Source organism: Athene cunicularia (genome assembly GCF_003259725.1).
Source record: "Athene cunicularia isolate RWA chromosome 7 unlocalized genomic scaffold, athCun1 chr7_part1, whole genome shotgun sequence".
Taxonomy (NCBI): domain Eukaryota; kingdom Metazoa; phylum Chordata; class Aves; order Strigiformes; family Strigidae; genus Athene; species Athene cunicularia.
In genome coordinates, this window is record NW_020799107.1 from 26,353,166 (window position 1) to 26,374,132 (window position 20,967).

At 38.1% G+C, this 20,967-nt stretch overlaps 1 protein-coding gene across 5 annotated transcripts in view; it reads right to left on the minus strand.

The window, feature by feature from the left end:
- Positions 1–20,967, minus strand: part of MYLK (myosin light chain kinase) — a 217,428-nt gene that overhangs the window by 52,535 nt on the left and 143,926 nt on the right. For all 5 annotated transcript variants that reach the window (XM_026852940.1, XM_026852938.1, XM_026852937.1 and 2 more), the window contains 2 exons: positions 11,268–11,384; positions 8,315–8,401 (listed from right to left, as the gene is read on the minus strand). In XM_026852940.1, coding sequence (XP_026708741.1) covers positions 8,315–8,401; positions 11,268–11,384 — 204 coding nt within the window. The remainder of the gene's footprint in view (positions 1–8,314; positions 8,402–11,267; positions 11,385–20,967) is intronic.

Consider the following 20,967-nt stretch of genomic DNA (forward strand, 5'->3'; position numbering starts at 1 on the left):
GGGGGGGTGGACATAAACTAAGAAAGGGAAAGATCCCATATGGGCTGATAGTGGTGGGACAGTTGGTTGTGCCGTTCTTTGCCCTGATGGTGAATCTTGAGAGCAGATATGTTCAGAAGCCTCCGTCTTCCTTTTTTGTTTCCCTTTTTTGGAATTTTACTAAAAATAGGCATAGCCCTCCCTTGAAATGGCTCTTGCACAACTTGCTCTCATAAAGCATGAAGTAAAACTCTTACAGTCTGAAAAAACCATCAGTACTCAAGATAGCATTTCCAACCAGTCCATAATTCCTACTCTCTTTCTTGAGGGACGTGCCTAAAATTATGTGCATGTCTTCTATAGTGATGGATTTCAGCACCTGGTAAACAAGTACAATAAATACTTAACTCCGTTAAGGAGAAAGACATTTCCCTGCTTCTGTCTGCTGGTGGAATAGCCTCATTTTAGCTGAGGACAGGAGAAGGGCTAATGACATACTCTAATAATATAGTCACATAGGAAACCATTTTCCCCTCATGCAAAACCTTTCAAGATTTCATCTTCTGAGAGGAACTAAATTGTTTTTTTCAGAATTTCCTTTAAGAGAAACTGGAAAAAGAAGTGATGTCTAACGTGTCAGATATGGTAACAAGAATATTTATACAGGAGATGAAAAACCCATATTCAAGTCTCTGCTCCTTCTTCCCCATCTCACTTGAATGCTTCAGACATGTGGGATGTGGTATTATGAGGTGTTCTCTCCCACATGTAAATGATTCACAGTGTAACCTTCAGACCCTTCTGGGGATAGATATCAGGGTCTGAATCAAAGGTGATGTCTGTAAAGCTTCACTATTCACTTCTATGCTAGAAAGCACAGAGGGACAGAGACCTAGAAGTGCAGAAAATACAGAACACTTGGCCTTGTGGTCAAGGCAATGAATTACTGAATTCTATCATTGTTTCTTTCTGTCACAGACTTCACTGATGGTGCAAAAACTTATTACAGGTATTACTTAGCACAGACAAGATGAAATATGAGAAAGATGATGGCCACAGTTGTAGTAAAAAACAAGACAATATATCATTGTGTCCATGCCTGGGGCCCCTAACATAAGAAGGACACGGATCTGCTCGGGTGGGTCCAGAGGAGGCCGCAAAGATGATGAGGGGCTGGAGCAGCTCCCCTGTGAGGGCAGGCTGAGAGAATTGGGGTTGTTCAGCCTGAAGAAAAGAAGGCTCTGGGGAGAGATTGTAGCAGCCTTCCAGTACTTAAAGGGGCTACAGGAAAGATAGGGAAGGACTATCAGGGAGTGTAGTGGTAAAATGAGGGGTAATGGTTTTAAACTGAAAGAAGGTAGATTTAGGCTAGATATAAGGGAAAGATTCTTCCCTGTGAGGGTGGTGAGGCCCTGGCACAGGTTGCCCAGAGAAGCTGTGGCTGCCCCCTCCCTGGCAGTGTTCCAGGCCAGGTTGGACGGGGCTCTGAGCAACCTGGGCTAGTGCAAGGTGTCCCTGTCCATGGCAGGGGGTTGGAACTGGATGATCTTTAAGGTCCCTTCCAACCCCCCAATCATTCTGTGATTCTATGATTACTTACCAATTTATTCATACGTTCATGAATAAGCTAATTGCTACATAGAAAAACGACAGTCACAATGCACTAACACCAGCAGTCTGACAACTTCATCAAGGTTTGAAAGCTTAAACAGTTTCACTTCACTGCTTCTCAAAGAGCAAATTTCTCATACTGTTTCCAAATAACTATTTATTATCTAAATACAATACAATAGAAAGCAATTCTGGCTTAAATTTGATGACAAGCAGAAATTAGAAAACTAAATGCCATACAAGTCAGTATTTGAGTTTTCGTGTTTCAGAACAGTTTTTAATAGCTTTTTCTTTTTCATTAAGAGCAACTGTCATTCTGTCGCAACATCCCATATTTAGTTTCTAAATCATGTAGACTGTCCTCTAATTAAAAAAAAATCCAGCCTCCTCCTTCTTTAAATAAAAATAAAAATCCAAGAAATACTCACTCTTGAATTCCAGTCAAGAGAGAGCTAGCATATACTAGCACATGCAGAGCTTCAATAATGCAGTACAGTAACTCAGTATTTAAAAACAGCTTGGCTGGAAGAAGAAACAATTCCACAGCAGTTTAGTAGCACAGTGCTTGACCAATTTCTGTAATTAAAGCAAATCTGAGCAGCCTAGAAGAGATCCAGTATCAAACAGAGCTTACAAACAACCAGGTCATGTGAATTCCACTAAAACCTCTGGTGGGAGCAAGACAACGATAGTTTCTTAAATATAGATTTAATTTCCATATTTCTCATGTCCTGTGAGAACATCTACAATTTGATGCCAAAATGCTGTGCCCAAGTGTGTAGGAACGGGAATCTAAACTAGGTTACTAGCCTGTTACCCAGTCTGTTATGTAGGAAAATACTGTCAGGTCATTTGGACATTAAGGAGCTCCAAATGGTTTCAGTGGGAAAAGGTAGGTGTTATGTGCTTTTGCACATTAATTTAAACCAATAGATTTAGGCCCTTGTTTTATAGAGAAGAAACTTTGGTCAATGCTTTTATTACAGATCAGATCTGCAATTTCTAGTCGAATGACTTAACTGGGAATTAATGATGCACGGCACCTCTTCAGTTCAAGGCCACATTGCAGAAACTGTACTCATTTTTCTCTGGATGAGATAGTCAGTAAACATTTCTGTCTTCTTCTGTCAACATACAGATATGTAGGATGGACTGTATGAAAAACACATGGAAAATACTGTTCTGTGCCAACATTAACTCAGAAAATGTCAGTATGGCGTGAGCTGTAAAGTAACTTGGCAGAGATTCAAAATGCATACCCAGTATTAGCTAAACTGCTGAACTGGGCATTAAGGAGAGGTGATTTACACAACAAATTAGTGTTTCTCCATTGCTCTCTTTATATGTACAGAACTGAATTTTCTTTTCATCTGGGGAGGTAACCGACCTTCAGAGGCACCAAGTTAAATCTTATGTTGCCTTTTTACTTCAGCCTAACTTGGTTGTTAAGCCTTATGGCACAGTTACTCACCCTTGGACACCAATCCTGAGGAATGAAGTTGGCACCTCTCATTATTCAGAGTTTCAGAGAAATCATATCTAGGTCTTAAAAATAGCTCATGGCAATTTTCTTTACATATACAAAAAAAGCAATTTACAGCTTCTCTTAGAAAAAAAGACTATTTTTTTTCCTTTAAAAAGTTTGGTCAGAGGCTTCCCTAGCAATGTTATTCATATCGTTCCAACCCACTAAGTACTTGTACTCATTGTGCAGAAAATGTCTTGGTGCTTGCAGGAGTAAAGTTGCATGGACCTTCTGGCAAATGAATGGGACTGAGAGAACTGGTTCAAATAGCCTCACTAACCTTCAGGGACCAAAGAGGACAGCAGCAGCACAGTCACCAGATCACAGCTGCTACACAGTGCTCTTATGGCTGCAATTAAAAGGACATCTCTGACCTGATCAGTTACTTCCTTAGTAACTCAGTTCTTCCCTTAGAAACTGGAAAGTTTTATACTGAGGACAAAGCAATCTGACCTAAAATTAAGATTTTGAAACATTTTATATTCATCAGTGCTGTGTTTCATATCATATTAATAGAATGGAAATCAACAAAACCCTTGACATTTTTACTGATTGTTATGTATTATCTAAACTAGACATATCGTTTAATGTTTTAATGACATTTTCTTAAAATTATGCTTGCAGACTTGGATTCTCTGATAAGCTTGTTTACTGAAGAGTAAATAACAGAACTTCATGCTAATTACTTGGCCACTGACTCAGAATTTTTCCATGGTAATTAAAACGCTTAGAAACCCCCCCCCCCCCTATGAAAAAGAATATATAGCATGATAAGGAGTCTTGGCTGACATTTTTACTTCTATGACATACTGTTTCAGAGATGCCACTGCTCAGCCTTGCATTCAAGTACTAATAATGTTGAGAAATCAGATCTGGGAAGATAACAGTGCAGCCTTCCAGAGGATTTGATCTGGACAGTGTCAGTGGCAACATTTTATTAACAACTGTCAGCAAGAGAATGCATCGTTACTTAACCAAAAATGCATTTGACATGAAAGTAAACATTTTATATAGTAGCAGATATAAAAGATTTATATCAGCAAGATACCAAATACTGCTAAATAATATACTTTGGTCTCCTTTACTTGAAGGTGTGAGGAGGAAGTTCTTTGATGTAACTTTATTTTTAACTGAGCAGAAGAACTTATATTTGTGGAATCAAACTGTGCTGGGTCATCTCTTCAATGTGTGTGGTTTGGACATGAGAACAGTGGGTTTAACAGGTGTTACTCAGATGAGGGAATCCAGGATATCCTGTTAGGTTTTCATACCACTGATTATGACAGGTGACAGTTGCCATTTCTTAATATTTACTGAAAGTAGTGCTGTGAATTAGCTCTACAAAAAACAGTGGGCATTTCTTTCCAAACACTTTAATCCAATGCTTAGATTTAGGAGGGTTATTTTCTGAAGCATTAAAGCCACTTCTTTCCTCAGTAGCAATGATGGGAGTTTCTTCCTACTATAGTAAAGTTATGTTGCACAGCTCAGCCCTGGTGAAGTTTGAAGAATACCATCTAACTGCTGTAATATGCTTTTTTCCTCAACAAATCTTGGGAAAAAACTTTGAAAAAAAAATCCTTTTGGAAAACTAATGTTTTACACAAATTTTTGGGATGTCAGTTTAGAAAATCTATAGTATTTTGCAAACCACATGCAAACACTGAGCATCAAGAAAGTTGTGTTCTAGACCTGCAAATGAATTTGCCTTATCTTGGGCTAATTACTCCAGCTATGATTTACTGCTGTTTTCGTCTTCAGCCTAAGTCACATTAAGGAGGACAAAATATTATAAAGTGTGGAGTAGTAATAGATTTTTTTTAAAAAGACAATATTTATTTATAAACCTTCAAAACATTATTTACTCTTAAAAATCTCAAGCAGCACTCTGGCTTTTCCAGTGTCTGTTGGGCCAAAAACATTTATTTAATAGGCACCGAAGGTTTTGCAGGTGGCCTTGGTAATTAAAACAAGCAATTCCCTTTAAGCCTATTTTGAAGTAACTTCTGATTTCAATGGGAATTGGGTAACCAAATCCCTTTACAGTGGATGATTTCAAAGCTTCATAAAGAAGTGTTTAAGTGGTGAGAATTTTTGAGCTTAGTACTTCTGCTGCAGGCTTATGTCAAACTAGAAGAACTTTATGCTATCCACTTATTGTTCTGGCATAGCATGGAATATGCAGCATGATAAATAATGAAAGGTTCCAATTTTCCACTGCCTCTTCTAGTCTTTTATATCTGTGTAGAAGAAACATAATATTTTTTTTATTCTAACTCAGTAGCATTTCATATCCACCTAGCAAAGACACAGTGACAAAGCCTAAGTCAGTACAGTTAGTGAAGAATGAACCGAAGTCAACATTAAAAAAGGAGGTATCCTTCCTCCACTCCTCCTCGGGATTGATTTCACTCAGATTCAAAGCTGGATGTGTTTGTTATTCTCAGAAACATTATTAGTTATTATATTTATCGTTACGGAGTTGCATTCTGCAGAGTCATAATTATTACTAAATTCTGGTGACAGAATATTAATTGCAAGCAAAAAGAAATACATCATAATTTTCCTAATTTGCTAGCATGGGAGCAATTTTTCTGCACGTAAACACTGCAAGCATCCATTCAGAGACATTGTTAAACATTGAATGCTACAAAGCTGCCTCCATAGATGTTTTTCTGAGAATAACTGCTTATTTTAAACCAGAGTCTAGTATGTATTGCATTTCAGAAGAAGTAGTGACCAAAATTTTACTTACTATTGGATTTCTGTGCCTTACAAAATCCAAGCTTCCAGTAATAAAATAACATTGTCAGAATGAGCAGTCAAGTGATCTGGATCAGCAACTATTCTCACAATGAGACAAATTCTACAGATTGACATACTGACAGCATTCGTTCTTTTTCACAAAAAGAAACACATTGGTCTTTGTTTTCCAGAACTAAAAGTTAATTACTCTCCTGAAAGTTTCTACCAGAGCAAAAACCAAGGTTCACTTATAATTCATCTGAAGGAGAGAAGGTTGATGTATCTGCTAACCATGAAATTTGACTTGCACTTCCTTACAGAAAATGGAAAATATGTATTTTTTCCTCTGAGAAGTATTTCTAAAAATGACAGAGAGTATATAGCTTATTTACTCCACACAGTAAATACCGTTGTGACTGAATTCACTATTCAAAATTCAGAATTTGTTCAGTGAAATTTTTAGGATTTTTTTTTTCTATTTCTTCAGTATCATTTCTTACACTCTACTTGCTGTTAAGACTGTTGGCGAGTTGATGTGGCATGACTAGAAGAGATCAGAGTAAAAATTTATCCACTTATTAGATTGGGACATCTTAATTCACAGTCATTTTTTACTAAACTTCTTTTTGAGAGAAATACAGTAAAGATGCATAAATATCTGACTTGTTAAGACCATTCTCTTTCCGGTAAAGAACTTTAAAATCTCTACATCTGAAAGGTATTTCAGTTTAAATTGAAACTGTGAAGTCTACTGGATCAGTTTTGTGTATTTTGCCCCTGACAAACATACAAATATAACAGTCATTTCAGGCAGACAAATACCCTCAATCCTGATACTGAGGCTCATGTTAAAAAACACCTGTGGAATCTCTGCAGCCAAATCCTTTTAAAATTAAATATGTATTTTCCCCAAACTTTTCCAAAAGATCTTCCAAAGTCCAGCTTCCTAATATTCTCTCTGGTTACCTTGATGTTTTCAATGCAACAGGAAAGATGTTTTAAAGGTATTTTGAAAAAAAAGAGCTTATGAGAAGTTCAAGAATTTTAAACACTAAACACTAATATAATATGCCATGGAGCAACCTTAAGAAAACCATTCACCATTATTTTAACCTTCTTTTCCCAATCATTTCTGAAGTCACAGTTGCTAGGTTCTGTTTGGCTACCTATATCCAATTTCCACTACAATCAACACCAAGACGAGTGATTTCAGCAGGATGTAGATCAGGTCATATATCCACATACTTATACTTAGTTCCCAATTCACTTTCTCCTGGGAAAGCTGGAATTGATAACACTGCTGAGAGGATCAGAGAAAATATATGCATCTGTGTGCATAGAAAACTCTATTCAACATTATCCTGTGTAGCTTCAAATGGCTTTAAAGGTTTATTTTCTATTGATCTTCAACAACAAAATGATTGTTCTTAATTGCTATTATTTATAGCATTTGAAGCTCAGATGCAGAGGTGGAGCATGTTGGTGTGAGCCTTCTCACATTCCCAAATGACTGGCTGGAGGGAAAGTTATAATGCTTAGCCCAGAAATAGCTGTAGCCCAGGGCACAGCTCTATGTTAGTCAACAAGACCAGAAGCACCATTATTACCTGTGATCATCAATTAGTACAAAACTGCACTGAGTCCTGCTGAAAGCAGCTGAAAAATATTCCATGCATGAAAATCAGATTATGGTTTGAGACAACATTGGATAAAATATTTAATGTTTCCATTAGAACCATGTCTTTACATCTTTTTTAGGAACTCACATGATGGACATCTTAGACAGACAACTTTCAAAGTCCAGTGTTTGACTTAAGAGATACTTGTATCCCCCCCAAAAAAAGCTGTAGTGGTATTACGAATTTCTAAACTGACACTATTGTTCTGCCTTTACCGTTTAAAGCTTCCTGTTAATCAAATGCATGTATGCAGTGTAAATAGTATGGAAATTTATAGCTGATTTGATATTTCAGAAAGCATTAAAAGCAAGTAAAGCATTTAGGCTTAAAACAAGCAATGTAAAATTGACCAAATCACTCTACATGGTCATGAAAAAAAGGACAGATTATGCTACAGGACACTTCAGTCAAGACACCTTGCCTACCAATGATAACACAGTATGTTGTCTACATGGGACACATGTCTTGAAGCAAACTACTTGAAAATTTTTGTGCTCTTTGGGAGGCAGCCAAAAATAAATCCGTGTCGTAAGTTTATTGCACCATTACGGAAAACAGAAAAGAGTGGGCTAGGTCTGAACTCACAGTTTCAGCACTTACTCCTAATCCCCACAAGGCAAAAAAAAATCATTTCACACAATTTATGTGCAAGGGTTAAAGAAACAGCACAAGCTTCTGATACTGTGCCTGCAAACAGAAAGGGAACGACCACAGAATCCCAAAGCACTCTTTTGTTTCCACTGAAAATGAAGTAATCAAAATCACTGTCACTTACTCTCTGTTGGCAGTACAGGGGGAAGTGTGGTCTTAGGCTTCTTGGTCTTCTTCTCAGTAGGCTTTGAGGTCTTTGTGGATGAGGCATCTGCAATCAAAAAAATAATAAAACACATATCCTATTTTAAAATCAATAATGAAAAAGCTGCCTATTAACATCTGTTCTGGAACTTCTTGCAAAGTTAGAGGAAATTACTGTCTCTTGGTTTTTAAGGAAGTTTTTCTGCACAGACTTGCTGTAGAATATCACATTCTAAAAGGAAGAGGGATCAGAGAGGGAGAAGCCCTCTGTGAAAGCAGCACCGAGAACCTTGAGAAAGCAACTAGACGAGAGGCACCATTTAAACTGATGGGTCTATTTTAACTGAATGGAACAATGTACAATGTGCACAAAGCTGCTTTACGCAGTGCATAGAAGAGGGAAACAAAGGCATATTTGAAGCATCATTTCATCCGAAAGGATCTCTTGCCATGTCATCCTATTCCATTGTCTCTGTGATCTATATAGATGAACACATTATGAAAAGTAGCAGTTCCTCTGTATGTTCAAATATTTCCAAGAGAATACTATTACACATTGGTTCATTCCTAAATAAAAATGGCAGAAGAGACACCACAGGACTCAAGATTGATGCATTTCATATTCTCAAGATTGTACAGCTCATATTCAGCAACTACTCAGCACTGCAGGCTCCACCAACAGCTAAGACTCAATACAAACTCTCCCACATGAATCCCATATGACACAGACACATATAACTACAAGGTGCATCCTTTTTTCAGCAAGGTTATCCCAGGTCGAGCATGTCATATAATGCAAATCCTAATGAGCTCCACTTGCTAGATTCTTTGATCCTGACATTTATCTTTGGAAGAAAGATCCCAAATCTGGGTTAAGATCTCAGCAATAGCTGTATCAATTTATAGCTTTCAAATATTCAGCTTTCAGAGAATTTGTGCATGAGATAGGTGTTTGAAATTTAGTTACCAGAGAAAAGATAACATAAATTTTACCAAATCACCTATTTCAGTCACTTCTAAGTTCCAAAGTGTGAAAGTTAATCTCTCCAAATTTCCTAAAAAGTTAACAGGAGAAGATAGACTGTCTTACCAAACTCCTTCTTGGAGAAGAAGGTGCTAGATCTGATTCTACAGATTTGTCCCTGAACTAATTTGACAACTGAAGTGAAACATTCCTCCAATCTGATCTGAGTCCATGGGACCAAAATGAATATAATGATATTTATGACTTGTTGAGTCTAAAAATCAGCACCTGGGATGCTGACAGCAGACTGAGTAGAAGGGAGCAGTTTTAATTGTCATTTTAGATCACAATTCTAATTTAAAAATAACAGTCATCCCCTCTGCCAGTCACAGACATGGAATATCAAATGGCACCTCTTCTAAATAGTTGGAGTCTGCTGTGGTGCCATTCCTCAAAAACCTCTTCTCAGCCATACTAAGCAGCATGCCAGTAGAGAATGGAAAAGACAGATGAGACAGCCAGTATTAACATAAGGAATGTGGTCATTCTGGTGTCCAACATTACATGAGCAGTGAGCTCCTAACGCCATGGGTGTCACTACCAGAGTGAGCCAGACAGCTATGTAACGCTATTCACATCATCATGCAATGAATATGTCATGAGCTGACAGCCTCCCATGAGCCAAAATTGAAAGCCAAAGCCTACCTTCAGCCTCCTAGAACACGCATTGCCCAGCAGGAAATTGGAAGCAAAGGAAAAAACATATAGGTGACTGATACACTTAAAAGATGCTAGGGCAGGACTGGAGAACTACTGTGTGCTAAGCATGTGCTGATCTGATCCTTTAACACTCTGCATCTGTGGTAGTTAAGGTGTTACAGGGTACTAGATTTTGCTTAAAGCCTCTTCTTGATAGTCTTCTTTGGACTTCAGTGCTGGTAAAATTTATTACTTTAAATTACAGAAATATTAACAATAGTTTATCAAATATCTAAGCCAGGCTATGTTGTGACCATAGTATCACAGAAGGTGCCATTACAGGAATTAGTATAATTAATTGTAATTATATGTATAATTAATTCCTTCTCCAGCTACATGAAGAGTGACCCTTACTGATAGAGTTAGAGGATCATACCCTTACCTTGTGGCATGCTACATTAGGAAAACAAGTAACAGTTTTCTTTTCTAGATCTCCTGGCCCAAGCAGCACATCTGTAACATAGTTGTAAAGGCTAAGTACCCAAGGTCTATGTTATCTGGCTTATTGTTTAGCTTTATGCTCTTTTTAGTCAAAATGAAAAATATCAGAGTGTTCAAGGATGAGCTCACCATAAGATGAGCTGATAAGAAGCTCTTTTGGTTACTTAAAGTCCCTGAAGTAACTTACAGTCTATGACAGTTTTAAAAGTCTGTGCTCTCAAACTCATAACAAAATATTTGCCCAAGGCCAAGACTATTTAACAAGAGTACAGTGTCATCAGCACGACTGAGGCTGAAAATGGGTACCTCAGTCAGCAAATTATCCATGTTCTAAGACTGTGACATACAAGGGTGGCTAAGCTGCTAATTTGTTTATTTTTTCTCACTCTAGAAAAACCAAATGACCAAAGGTCAGTGAATGCAAAGAACTGAAAAGTTCTAGACTGAGAAATGTCCTGAGGCAGACTGGTACCCACGCTCACACACTAAATTCTTACATGCTCTTAAAGAATGCATACAGCTCCCAAGTAAATCTTCACGCATTCAACTGCTCTAAAAACCTTATAGAAATACAGTGGGCAGCAGGAGAACAAAGATTATTCCACAAAGCAGTCAGAGCCTTTGGCTCTGTACGGTCTCTCTGCTCGTGCTCCTTTACGGTAGACATTGAATTACGTATTGACCAAAAAATGCAGAAGAGAAGGGACAGAAAAGGGGGAGAGGAGCTGGTTCTAAGGAAGGGTTTTCCTGCATCCAGCAAAGTACTTACCTTCTACCACCACTTTGCAAGCACATTCAGCTTTCCCTGCTGCATTCTCAGCTATGCATTTGTATTCGCCTCCATCTTCAGGCATGGCCTTCTCAATGGTAAGTGAACACAGTGTCCCTAATACAAAGGAAGGAGAGATCAAATGGATGTTAATGTTGCAGCTCACAAAAACCTTAGTGCTATTAAGAAAAATGTGTCAAATGATCCAATCCTTTACTACAGATGACCACTGCTAGAAAAAGATGTTTTGTCCTTAAAAATTCAACATCAGAATTAGAACCTTGTTAAAGCTAAATAAAATAAAAACACATTGATAAACTGAATCTTATTGCTGTTACCTAGGATACTCAAAGCTGTCCCTGCAGCCCTAAAGTGGTTAATGGATGAGGGTAGATAAGACCCAAAGTAGAATCTCTGCTGCTGTTCTTTGTCTTATAGCAGGGATAGGAAGTCCTCACTCAGATGATCTTTTTCCAAAAGTGTAGTAGTGTAGGACTGTAAATAAGAAGGCTTCTGTCAAGTGACCATCTGCAATATGTTGATTCAGCCTTATCTCTAGCACTCTCATGAGTACACATGTGTGAAAGTAGAACTTCAGCTTAGTGCCCAAGTCTAAAAATGGCAGTGAGAAACATTTTCTTTTTATCTGAATTACTTAAGGAACAGGTGTCTGGTATTGTAAAACATCCATTAAAAAGTGCAATATATCAGTGGCAATCAATTTTGTCACAGCAACAAATCATTTTATTTTCAAACAAAAAAGCAAAATTTTATTTCATTGGCTTTGCAGAAACAGGATGCGACATAAGCTCTGTAGTTATGGAAGGGAAGATTAGTATGACCCAAGGGAAATACATTTCCTCTTAAAAAATAAAACTCTGTGAACCAAAACAGAAGCTGTTCCCAGTAGTTGGGGGATGAGGAAGTAGAACTGTGGTTTACCTAATCCTTACATTCACTTGCACTGCTTGGAACTACAAAGTACTTTGCTCTCTGGGGAGAGCCCCAATTAAAATACTCCAGAACTTCCCCTTCCAAATATCCCTCATTAAGTGAGGGTGAAATGTGGGCCTGGCCTGTTCCTTAAACACAGCCTGAGACATTGTGCACTTCCATCCATTGCTGTTAGCTTGTCCAGAATTCCTCCATCCTCCACTTATTTCAGCCACAGTAAGAACTTCCCCCCTTCCTCCATTTAGCTTTCTCACAGTCTCTCCTAACTAATGACAAGATTGGATAGATGATCTTTTTCAGACACTTCCCCCGAGTCCTGAGACGTAAGGAAATTTCCCAGCATTCTTGTTGCTTGCCACCCTTCTCTTTATGTTAACTGGAGGCTGTCTTCTGCCTTCCACAGTTCCTGATCCCAGGCTCTCCATCAAATACATCCTCTGTGATGTGGGAGATGGCACAGGCACTGGTCTTTGAAAAGGACCTTGAAAGGTTCTTGAAAGGAACACCCCTCTATTGGAGGAACTTTGGGAGTTTACTGACTCCCTTTGGAGACTAGACTTCAGTTCTGACAAGGCAATTATGCTTTTGGCATTCAGATTTTCCCTCATTGTAAAACTGGATCTTATTATTCAAGACAAATCTTACAAAAAAAAATTCAAATGGTTCCCAGCAAATTTTGTTTGCCAGACACACACAAGGGTTAGAAGAAAATTAATTCTTCCCTCCTCCTCATCCTCCACAAATTCAAGAAGCTCTAAATAATGACTATTTTCCCCCTGAGAAATGATGTGAAAACTAGCTCAGAAGAGGAGCACTGACCCCTCACTCATGTGTGCTTGTGCTCAACCAACCACAGGGTAAAAAGAAAAGCCACGTGCCTTCCCTGAGGCAACTCCTTTCCATGAGTCAGGCTGAGCCAAAAATGTCACGAGCTACAGTTCCATTCCAAATGGAGGAGGGACACTAGAAAAGTATTCTTGCAGGCATCTAGCAAATATAAATTCACATGTCTCTGCTCTTTAAAGAGACAATTGGAGAGCAAGCCAAAGATAACTTCCAGTCTAAGAATTTGTATAAATCTATATAACATGATTAGAGAAGATCACACATTAGAATCTAAAAACGTTACTGCAAAACTACATAAACTATGGAACAAAGACACATACATATGAAAGAGATCTCTGGCCACCTTATTGCAGGGAAGGAGTCTGGCTTGTAAGGATAACTGGATCATTAAGGGACTGGAACTAAGCAGCATTTACTTTAGTTTCTGCTGGAGTTTTCTACCCGCTCAAAAGCCCTTCCTCAGCTCCCTGAAGATTAATGTGACATAGGATCATTCCTCACCACTCTTGCTGTTGCATGTCCATACAGCATACTGCTGCAATATAAGTTAACACCTTATGAGAAACACTTCCTATGCAGCATGCACAAACAAAAACATTCCACCCTAACAGTAAGTCATTCCCCACAGTTATACTAAAATATAGAAGCAAATCCTAGGGTTTTCTCATGACGATCCTCCCCTTGCCATGTGCATTCTGTTGGTTTTGCTTTTAGAATCTAGCCCTGGCAGAGGTTTGATCAAAGCTGCATTTGGCTTATTCCACTGGAAGCAGAGTTCTCATGAAATAATGTCAGTCTTACTCCCTTCAAAAGAATATTTATATGTGTTGAAGTTATTTTGTGAGAAGGAAGATGAAAGAAGTCTGTTTTTTCAAGGGCTGCATCTTGTTCCGACTTTCAGCCCACTGCAGCAGTAATCTGCATCCTATTTCCCTCCACTTCTTCATGCTCCCCAGAAACTACACTAGAACAGCACATACAAAGTAACTGGAGATCGCTCATGGTGGTACCATGAGATGCAGTGCCGGTATTCTGCCCTCAGTGGAGAAGTGAAGGGGAAGTAAGATAATTTGGGTCATACTCCTTTATTAAGCCACTAGTTTTCATGAAGCTCTGGACTACTAGGACTTAGTGTGAATGGTTCAATGGTTCAAAATGGTTCAAAAAAGTGTTTGCAAGGCTGGGTCAGGAGTATAAGGGGATGCTGAGAGAGCGCATGATGTAGAAACCTCATTTTCTTATAAAACCATAAAAAAAAAAACCAACAACAGGCAAAACTTGATGAGATTTCATAAGGACAGGAAACTCCCCAACAGGCCTCTCTTCTGTGATCTAGAGCTACAGTCAATTCCCGGGGCTAGAAGTCCAAATGTCTTTCAATGAAGTATTTGGTATTTCCTCTCAAAAAACCTTCATGACCTGAAATAAGCTTATTTTCACATAACTGCAAGAAAGCCTGGACTGTTTAATCCAGCTGGGTATTCTGAATCCTGGCACTTCAGAAATCTCAGTCAACTAAAAGAATTTGCTATCCATTTTGTCCCCCAACCTGTTTTTAAGGAACCAGCCCATGGACAGTCTTTAAAGCATTGTCACAAAGTGCATGATTGGAGTAAACATGAAGACTGGGATCTTCCACTTAGACATTGCAACTGGTGCAGCTCTGGAAAAGACCTTAACAGCCACAGAAGCTGACAGTTTACTGGAGGCTCTGGTTTAGATACACAAAAGCCTTTCCCTTGCATTTTGAGCTATTAAAGGATTTTCTGACTTACTCAAAAATAGTGCAAGTCAGTTTAAAATATCTCTAGGCTTCTGCATTCTTTCCATGAAACTCCACAGAAAGTCAGCTTCAGATATAAAACAAATACACAAACCAACAAAAACCAGCTCCCGAGTCTAATTTCCCCACTGGCATCTAGCTGGCCAACCTCCTGACTCCCATCCGTGATGCAGACTGAAGTATATGTCTTTCTCATTTTTATCCCATGGGATAAAAAAGTACTATGGAGTATTTTGGCAATATAATACTAGGCCATGAGAAATTGTGCCTAGGAGCCATAAAAAATTTGTTAAGGAACTTGTTGGCCCATGGCATTCATTTTCTAATAAACCAGAAACTGTCTGGGGAAATGCAAATATGTGCTAGTGTCACAGTCATGTTTAAAAATGGCAAGTGGGTTGACCTGGAAAATATTGACTACAGTTACAATGACAACAAGCAAAGTAGTGAAAAAATTCACATGAGTTTCAGAGAAGAAAAAATGTAATTATACTAATTGATAGATTTTAAAGGAAAAAATGTAGAAAATGTACTTCCATTATTCCTGAGATTACACATTTAACTGGCAAATGTATCTGTGTAAAGATAATTTTCTTAGCCTTTACTGAAATATTTGTGTTATATTACATTATTCTGCTTGTAATTAATGCTATATTACTATATTAATGACATCAATTTAGGAGGAGTTAGAGCTGCCAAAATAAAGATTTCATGGAGAAGCTAACAATAGGAAATCATCACTTGGTATGTTTCTGGTGGATTTCCTCTGTGATCAGACTAAGACAAAGTTATTCAATATCATAATCTGTGATGTAGAAGCTTTCATAAATTAATGTTGATAAATTTACAGATGATAGAAAGAATGTTGGAAAGGGAAAAGACAGAAAGATTGAGAAAAGAGGGCAGACCTCATAAACAATGTCATTTAACTGTTAAGCTGAGTCCTCTTCACTCAAAGAAAATGGAGCTGAAGACTGAAACAAGAAGCATCCACAGACAGCAAGGGATGCTCTATTTTCAGAGGTTTAAAGGTTTAATACAGAAGTAACAAACATGAGCTCCACTGTTGCGAGGTAGAAAGAGGACCAATGACCTCCAGTGAGCACAGCAATAGGAAGGTGACCTCCATCTCACTGATTCTGATACCAACTACAGTTCTGCTGCCTGTTTTCTAAATAGGATAATAAACCAACAAACAGCAACTGAAAAAGAGGTATTAAAAAGAAAAACAAACCAAAACAACCCCAAGCCTCCAAGGGCTGGATAAAGTGCATTATGGAGAGTAAGTCAGTAAGAGCTTGACTTGTCAAGTTTTGTAAAAAAGAGAGAGATCAGTATCTTGACTACAGTCAAAGCCATTTGATCGAGTACAAATGACTACTGTAGCTTAGAAGAGAAAGGAAACAAGTGTATGGAAGAAGAAACCAGATAAATTCAAATTAGAAATAAGATATTGCTTTGTTTCTTGATTTAAAACCGAAACACTAATAATTTGACACTGCAATAAATTACCAGTGATTATAGTAAATATCTATCTTCTGCTATATTTAAACCTACACTACATGTGTTTCTGGAAGAAGGAAGATTCAGACAAAAATGGCAGTACAGATGGAAATTTTGTGGCATGTGACAAACATGGAGTTGTGTCAGAACTGATGCTCAGACAATCTCCCCAGCCTTAAACTTTCTCAAGAAGCTTTTTTAAGCTCCAGAATCCATCTACTTTCAGCAGTACATAGAGTTGTGTTAATTACACAGAAAACTCTTGCTCAAAGTTAATTAAAAAGAAATCAGAAAAGTCAGGGCAGATCCTAGTTAGACTGACAGATACAGGCTTGCACAACTGATAGGAAGATTTAGGAGTTATGTTAAGTCACAAGAAAGTTGTTAAGGCATTACTGCTAACAAGATTACCAACTCTTTATGCTGCCAAGACACTTAGGAAGAAAAAAAGTGCTGTCACGCAAAGCAATACAAACTCTGGGCATTTTCTAAGCTACACCATCACTACAACCTGAGCCTTTATTAAGTAGTTCCTATTCAGTCTATACAGTCACATGGTACTAAATCTGGCCAAAAAAAAGAGCAGTGCAAACTGATATAAAAAAGGGCAAGTTTGCCAGTTCTGATTTATATTCGCTGTGCACCTCAACTCTCCAGCCTAGTAAGGACACCAGTTTCCAAACCCCTTTTCATTGTTGTCTTCTAGAACAACCTTTATAACCATGCAAAAATTTTCTATCTGGATTTTCTACCCAAGAGACACATAGCAGGACACTAGGACAGGGTACTGCTGCGCCAAGTACTATACAAATGTAAACCAAAATGGTCCCTGCCCTAAAGAGTTCACTGTGTGAGGAAGCTTGTGCCACTCGGCCCTTATATGTCGAACTCCACTGAGAGGTCTGTGAGAGCCTTCTTGAAAACTTTTTTGCAAACAAAAAGCCCCCTGTAGCTTCAAACAAAGAAGAACTCTCTCATGTTAAAATCAACTGCTTCCTAACCAATGCATCATCTAACCTAGCTGTATAAATGCATAATGCTCTAATTTATGATAACCTCTTTTGTTTGCTTGTTACAATTATAATTTATTTTGAGATTTCACAGGCAAGAAACACATTAATATCTATCCCAAGAATGTAGATAACTGCAGTATGACAAGTGTTTAAAAGAAGAAAAATATAAAATTAAACCATTAATAAATTCCCACAAGGTCAGACATGTTTGTAAAAGAAAAATGGTGTAAGAGCTCACTTTGTCATAAGAATAATACTTTAAGCAACAAATCACTCATGCCAGTCAATTGACAGAATATTATTTGGGGAATTATTAACAGAAATGGAGAAACAAGTACTGATCTTCCTGATTTCAAAGGGAAACAAAACAGTATTAATAGTTGTAATGTAAAATGGAAATAATGAGATCGATCTTAGATATGTTGCGATTGTGACATTCAATAGAATGCTGCCCAGATTCTGACTTCTAATGTAAACGTAACCCTGGAATAATAGAACACATTGCAAGCCCTAGATTAAGCACTAGAATAAAGCACAAATACTACATAATTATGCCTGAAGATGGAGGCCTTTTTTGGAGCAGGATTTAATTTTTCCTTTGCCAAAGACACAACCAATCAGTGATGATTCTGATTCTGGTGTTTGAATTAGGGCTTCTCCAATGGTACAGAAGTGGGGCTAACAACCCCCCTTCTCTTGCACACTAATGACTAAACTGCTTTGGACAGGCAGTGTAGTGTTAGCCTCTTCAAACTCAGGGGAGATGTGTGAATAGAGTTGTTTCTAACAGGTAAAGGGCCTTACTATCAGCTATGACTAATATGGCAAGGAAAGTTACTTTCAATGAGTGACTACATCAAGGGACTAGTTAATTTGCCTCTCCTGTGAACTTGCTACACACAAACATACTTTTAAGACTGTCCTTCCTTGCCAAATATGCCACTTGTGTTCCTGAAAAGAGATTTTGTGTATTTATCTTCACAATATATTTGGCACCAGGAGGTCAGCAAATTGCTCTCTCTTTTTGCTTTCTGGCAAAGACAGAGGGGGTTAATTTAGTTTCCAAAAGACAAATACATGGTATTCTGCAGGTTCATGTGTTACTTACATTGAATAGGTTGTGGGCCAGTGGCTGATACTAAGATGGATTTGTAGTATTATAAGAAGCAAATAGAGATGTCTCACTTTAGATAGAGGATTTTCCAGTAACCAGCTCATTAAGAACAAGTAAGTTATTCTTCTGTGAGATGCCTCTGGAAAATTTTCCATACGTGAAAACGAGTGATCACCACCAAACATAACAGCATAAAACCAGTTGGTGAAATAGCTTAGACTAGACCCAGTCTATCCACTTCCATAGTGGATTTTGTTGCTGAACACAAGAGGGGCAAGGTCATACCAAAGAAATAAAAAACACCTTTGCAAGATCTAAGCCCATTAATGTGAGCTAGGTCCATTTGCTCTGAACCCCTCTCCCCCACAGCCTCAACCTTCTTTCAGCTGAGGATAACTCTAGGGGATTATCTCCAGAGCCCATTAAATTCTGCTCCAAGGTTGGCCAAAGGCACTGCTGCTGAAGGACATGACACCTGTGGGTGTGACGAATCTGCCTTTTCAGCATTTGGGGCAAAAGGTTTTCTCATTGGGCTGCTGAGTAACACATCCAGTTTTATTGCTGCTCTCTATGTTGCAAGCTGCTCCAAATGTTTCCTGTGAGACTAATCCATACAGTTTCTCTATTGAACAGTATTTCCTGATATTAATCCTGAATTTTTTCTTTCTCAGTTCTAATCTGTAGCTTTAATTATTCCTTCTACTCCCTTGGTTCCTTCAACTATGTATGTGTTCCTAGTTAGGGAAAAACAGAAAAATCAATCTCTTAGAAAAATGGAACTTAAAGTAAGTATCATGCATACCTAGTTAATTGCTTAACAGTTGGCATGAAAGCATCTCACAGTGGGAGAGCAGCAACACATTGTTCTCCAAGTGCCAAAACTAGCAGGTACTGTCAGGAAAAAAACTAAATTGACCATCATGCAATGCATCCCCTCAGTGTACCAGAGGGTATGTAATAAGGTTTAAAAAAAGTAGTTCTAATCCTCGTTCCATTTCTTTCCATTAAAGGAGAAAACTGTAGCATTTACTTCCCTGTGTAATATTTCTTTCTAAGATCCTTTGTAAATACGTGCAAAAGAAAGCATAACTTTGAAGTGCTGGTAATACTGACTACTTAAGCATGGTAGTAGTGTAATAATGCAGGTACAACTCAAACATAAGGGTAGTTTCTTCACCCACTGCAAGAAGTTGTCCTAAAACAGTGGAGTCCTCCTCCAGTCGTGACCTTCGTTCCTTACCTCAGTGGGAAGCACAGCTAAAGTGTGACCTGCTGACAAAATGCCAGCTCTGTGGTGTTATGACAAAGAGTGTCATCTAGCCCAGACAAACTGTATGGGATAAGTTGCACGCCCTGCTCAGGCAGGTGGTAGAGCATTTCTGTATGTGAAGATCACTTCACTGTAAACACAACTACCGTGGATTTTCAGCTCCACAGTACCATCTTATAAACAGACTATGAGTTGGGGGATTGTAACAGTCAATTACTCAATTATTTCAATCAAGAAAACATCTTTTTGCAGCACCACAACACCAAAGCTTCAAAACTTTTAGGAGGCTCTATCATAGCTCAGAAGCTTTGATGCAGAGATGCTGTCTGTTGGATGCACTATGATAGGAGACAAGAAACTCTGAGATGCATGATTTCTTTTCACTCTGAGTAACTCCAAGAAAACCTCTGAAATCTTGCTTCCAGTGTAACGCTGATTAAATTGCAGCCTCCCACCTTGCTGATTCTGTCAGCACTTTTTACAAGGATGGCATTTCCACCAGTCAACGTTTTGTCATGTATATGACAGTTAACCCTGTTCTATACAGTCCCCTCTGGTGAAAGCCATCATGTACTCATAAATAAAATTTTAATGCTACTTCAGACACACACCAGACAACACACCTGCTAACATCTCTCCATCTACTTACTTTGGTATTCCCTTAATACAGGTACCTTCTTTTTTCCCCACCCTATGTGAAGTCATGTTGTTTCTGACTGCATCCACTTTAAAAGAAACCTCATGTTTCAGTGCTTGGAACAGTGCACAAGGATTCACTGTTTGTGGTGAACCATTATGCATATTCATTTGGTTCTCATTTAATAACACTGAAAATAGTCTGGATTAAATGAAGGAAGATTGCAATTGAGTGCAGACGCCAGTGTCAAGCTATAATTCTTACTGTGAACGTGAACTTTTTTACTACAACATGTAGGATGGCATCATTCTCTGTATAATTTTCTCTGTGTTTTATGAAACAAATATGAAGTAAAGAAGCTTTTTTGTATTATCAGTTATCCTCCCTATTTTTGTCCCAAGGAAAATATATTTAGTCTAAATATAATATTAACTTTCATACAAAAGTAGTCTAGTAGGGTTTGATTATCCAGGATGTGGAATATAAAGAAATCACTCAATTTGACAACAACAACAAGCATTCTCTCTGAGGACTTTTACCAAACTCTGTTTTGAAACCAGTTAAAAATTGTCAGGCCAGT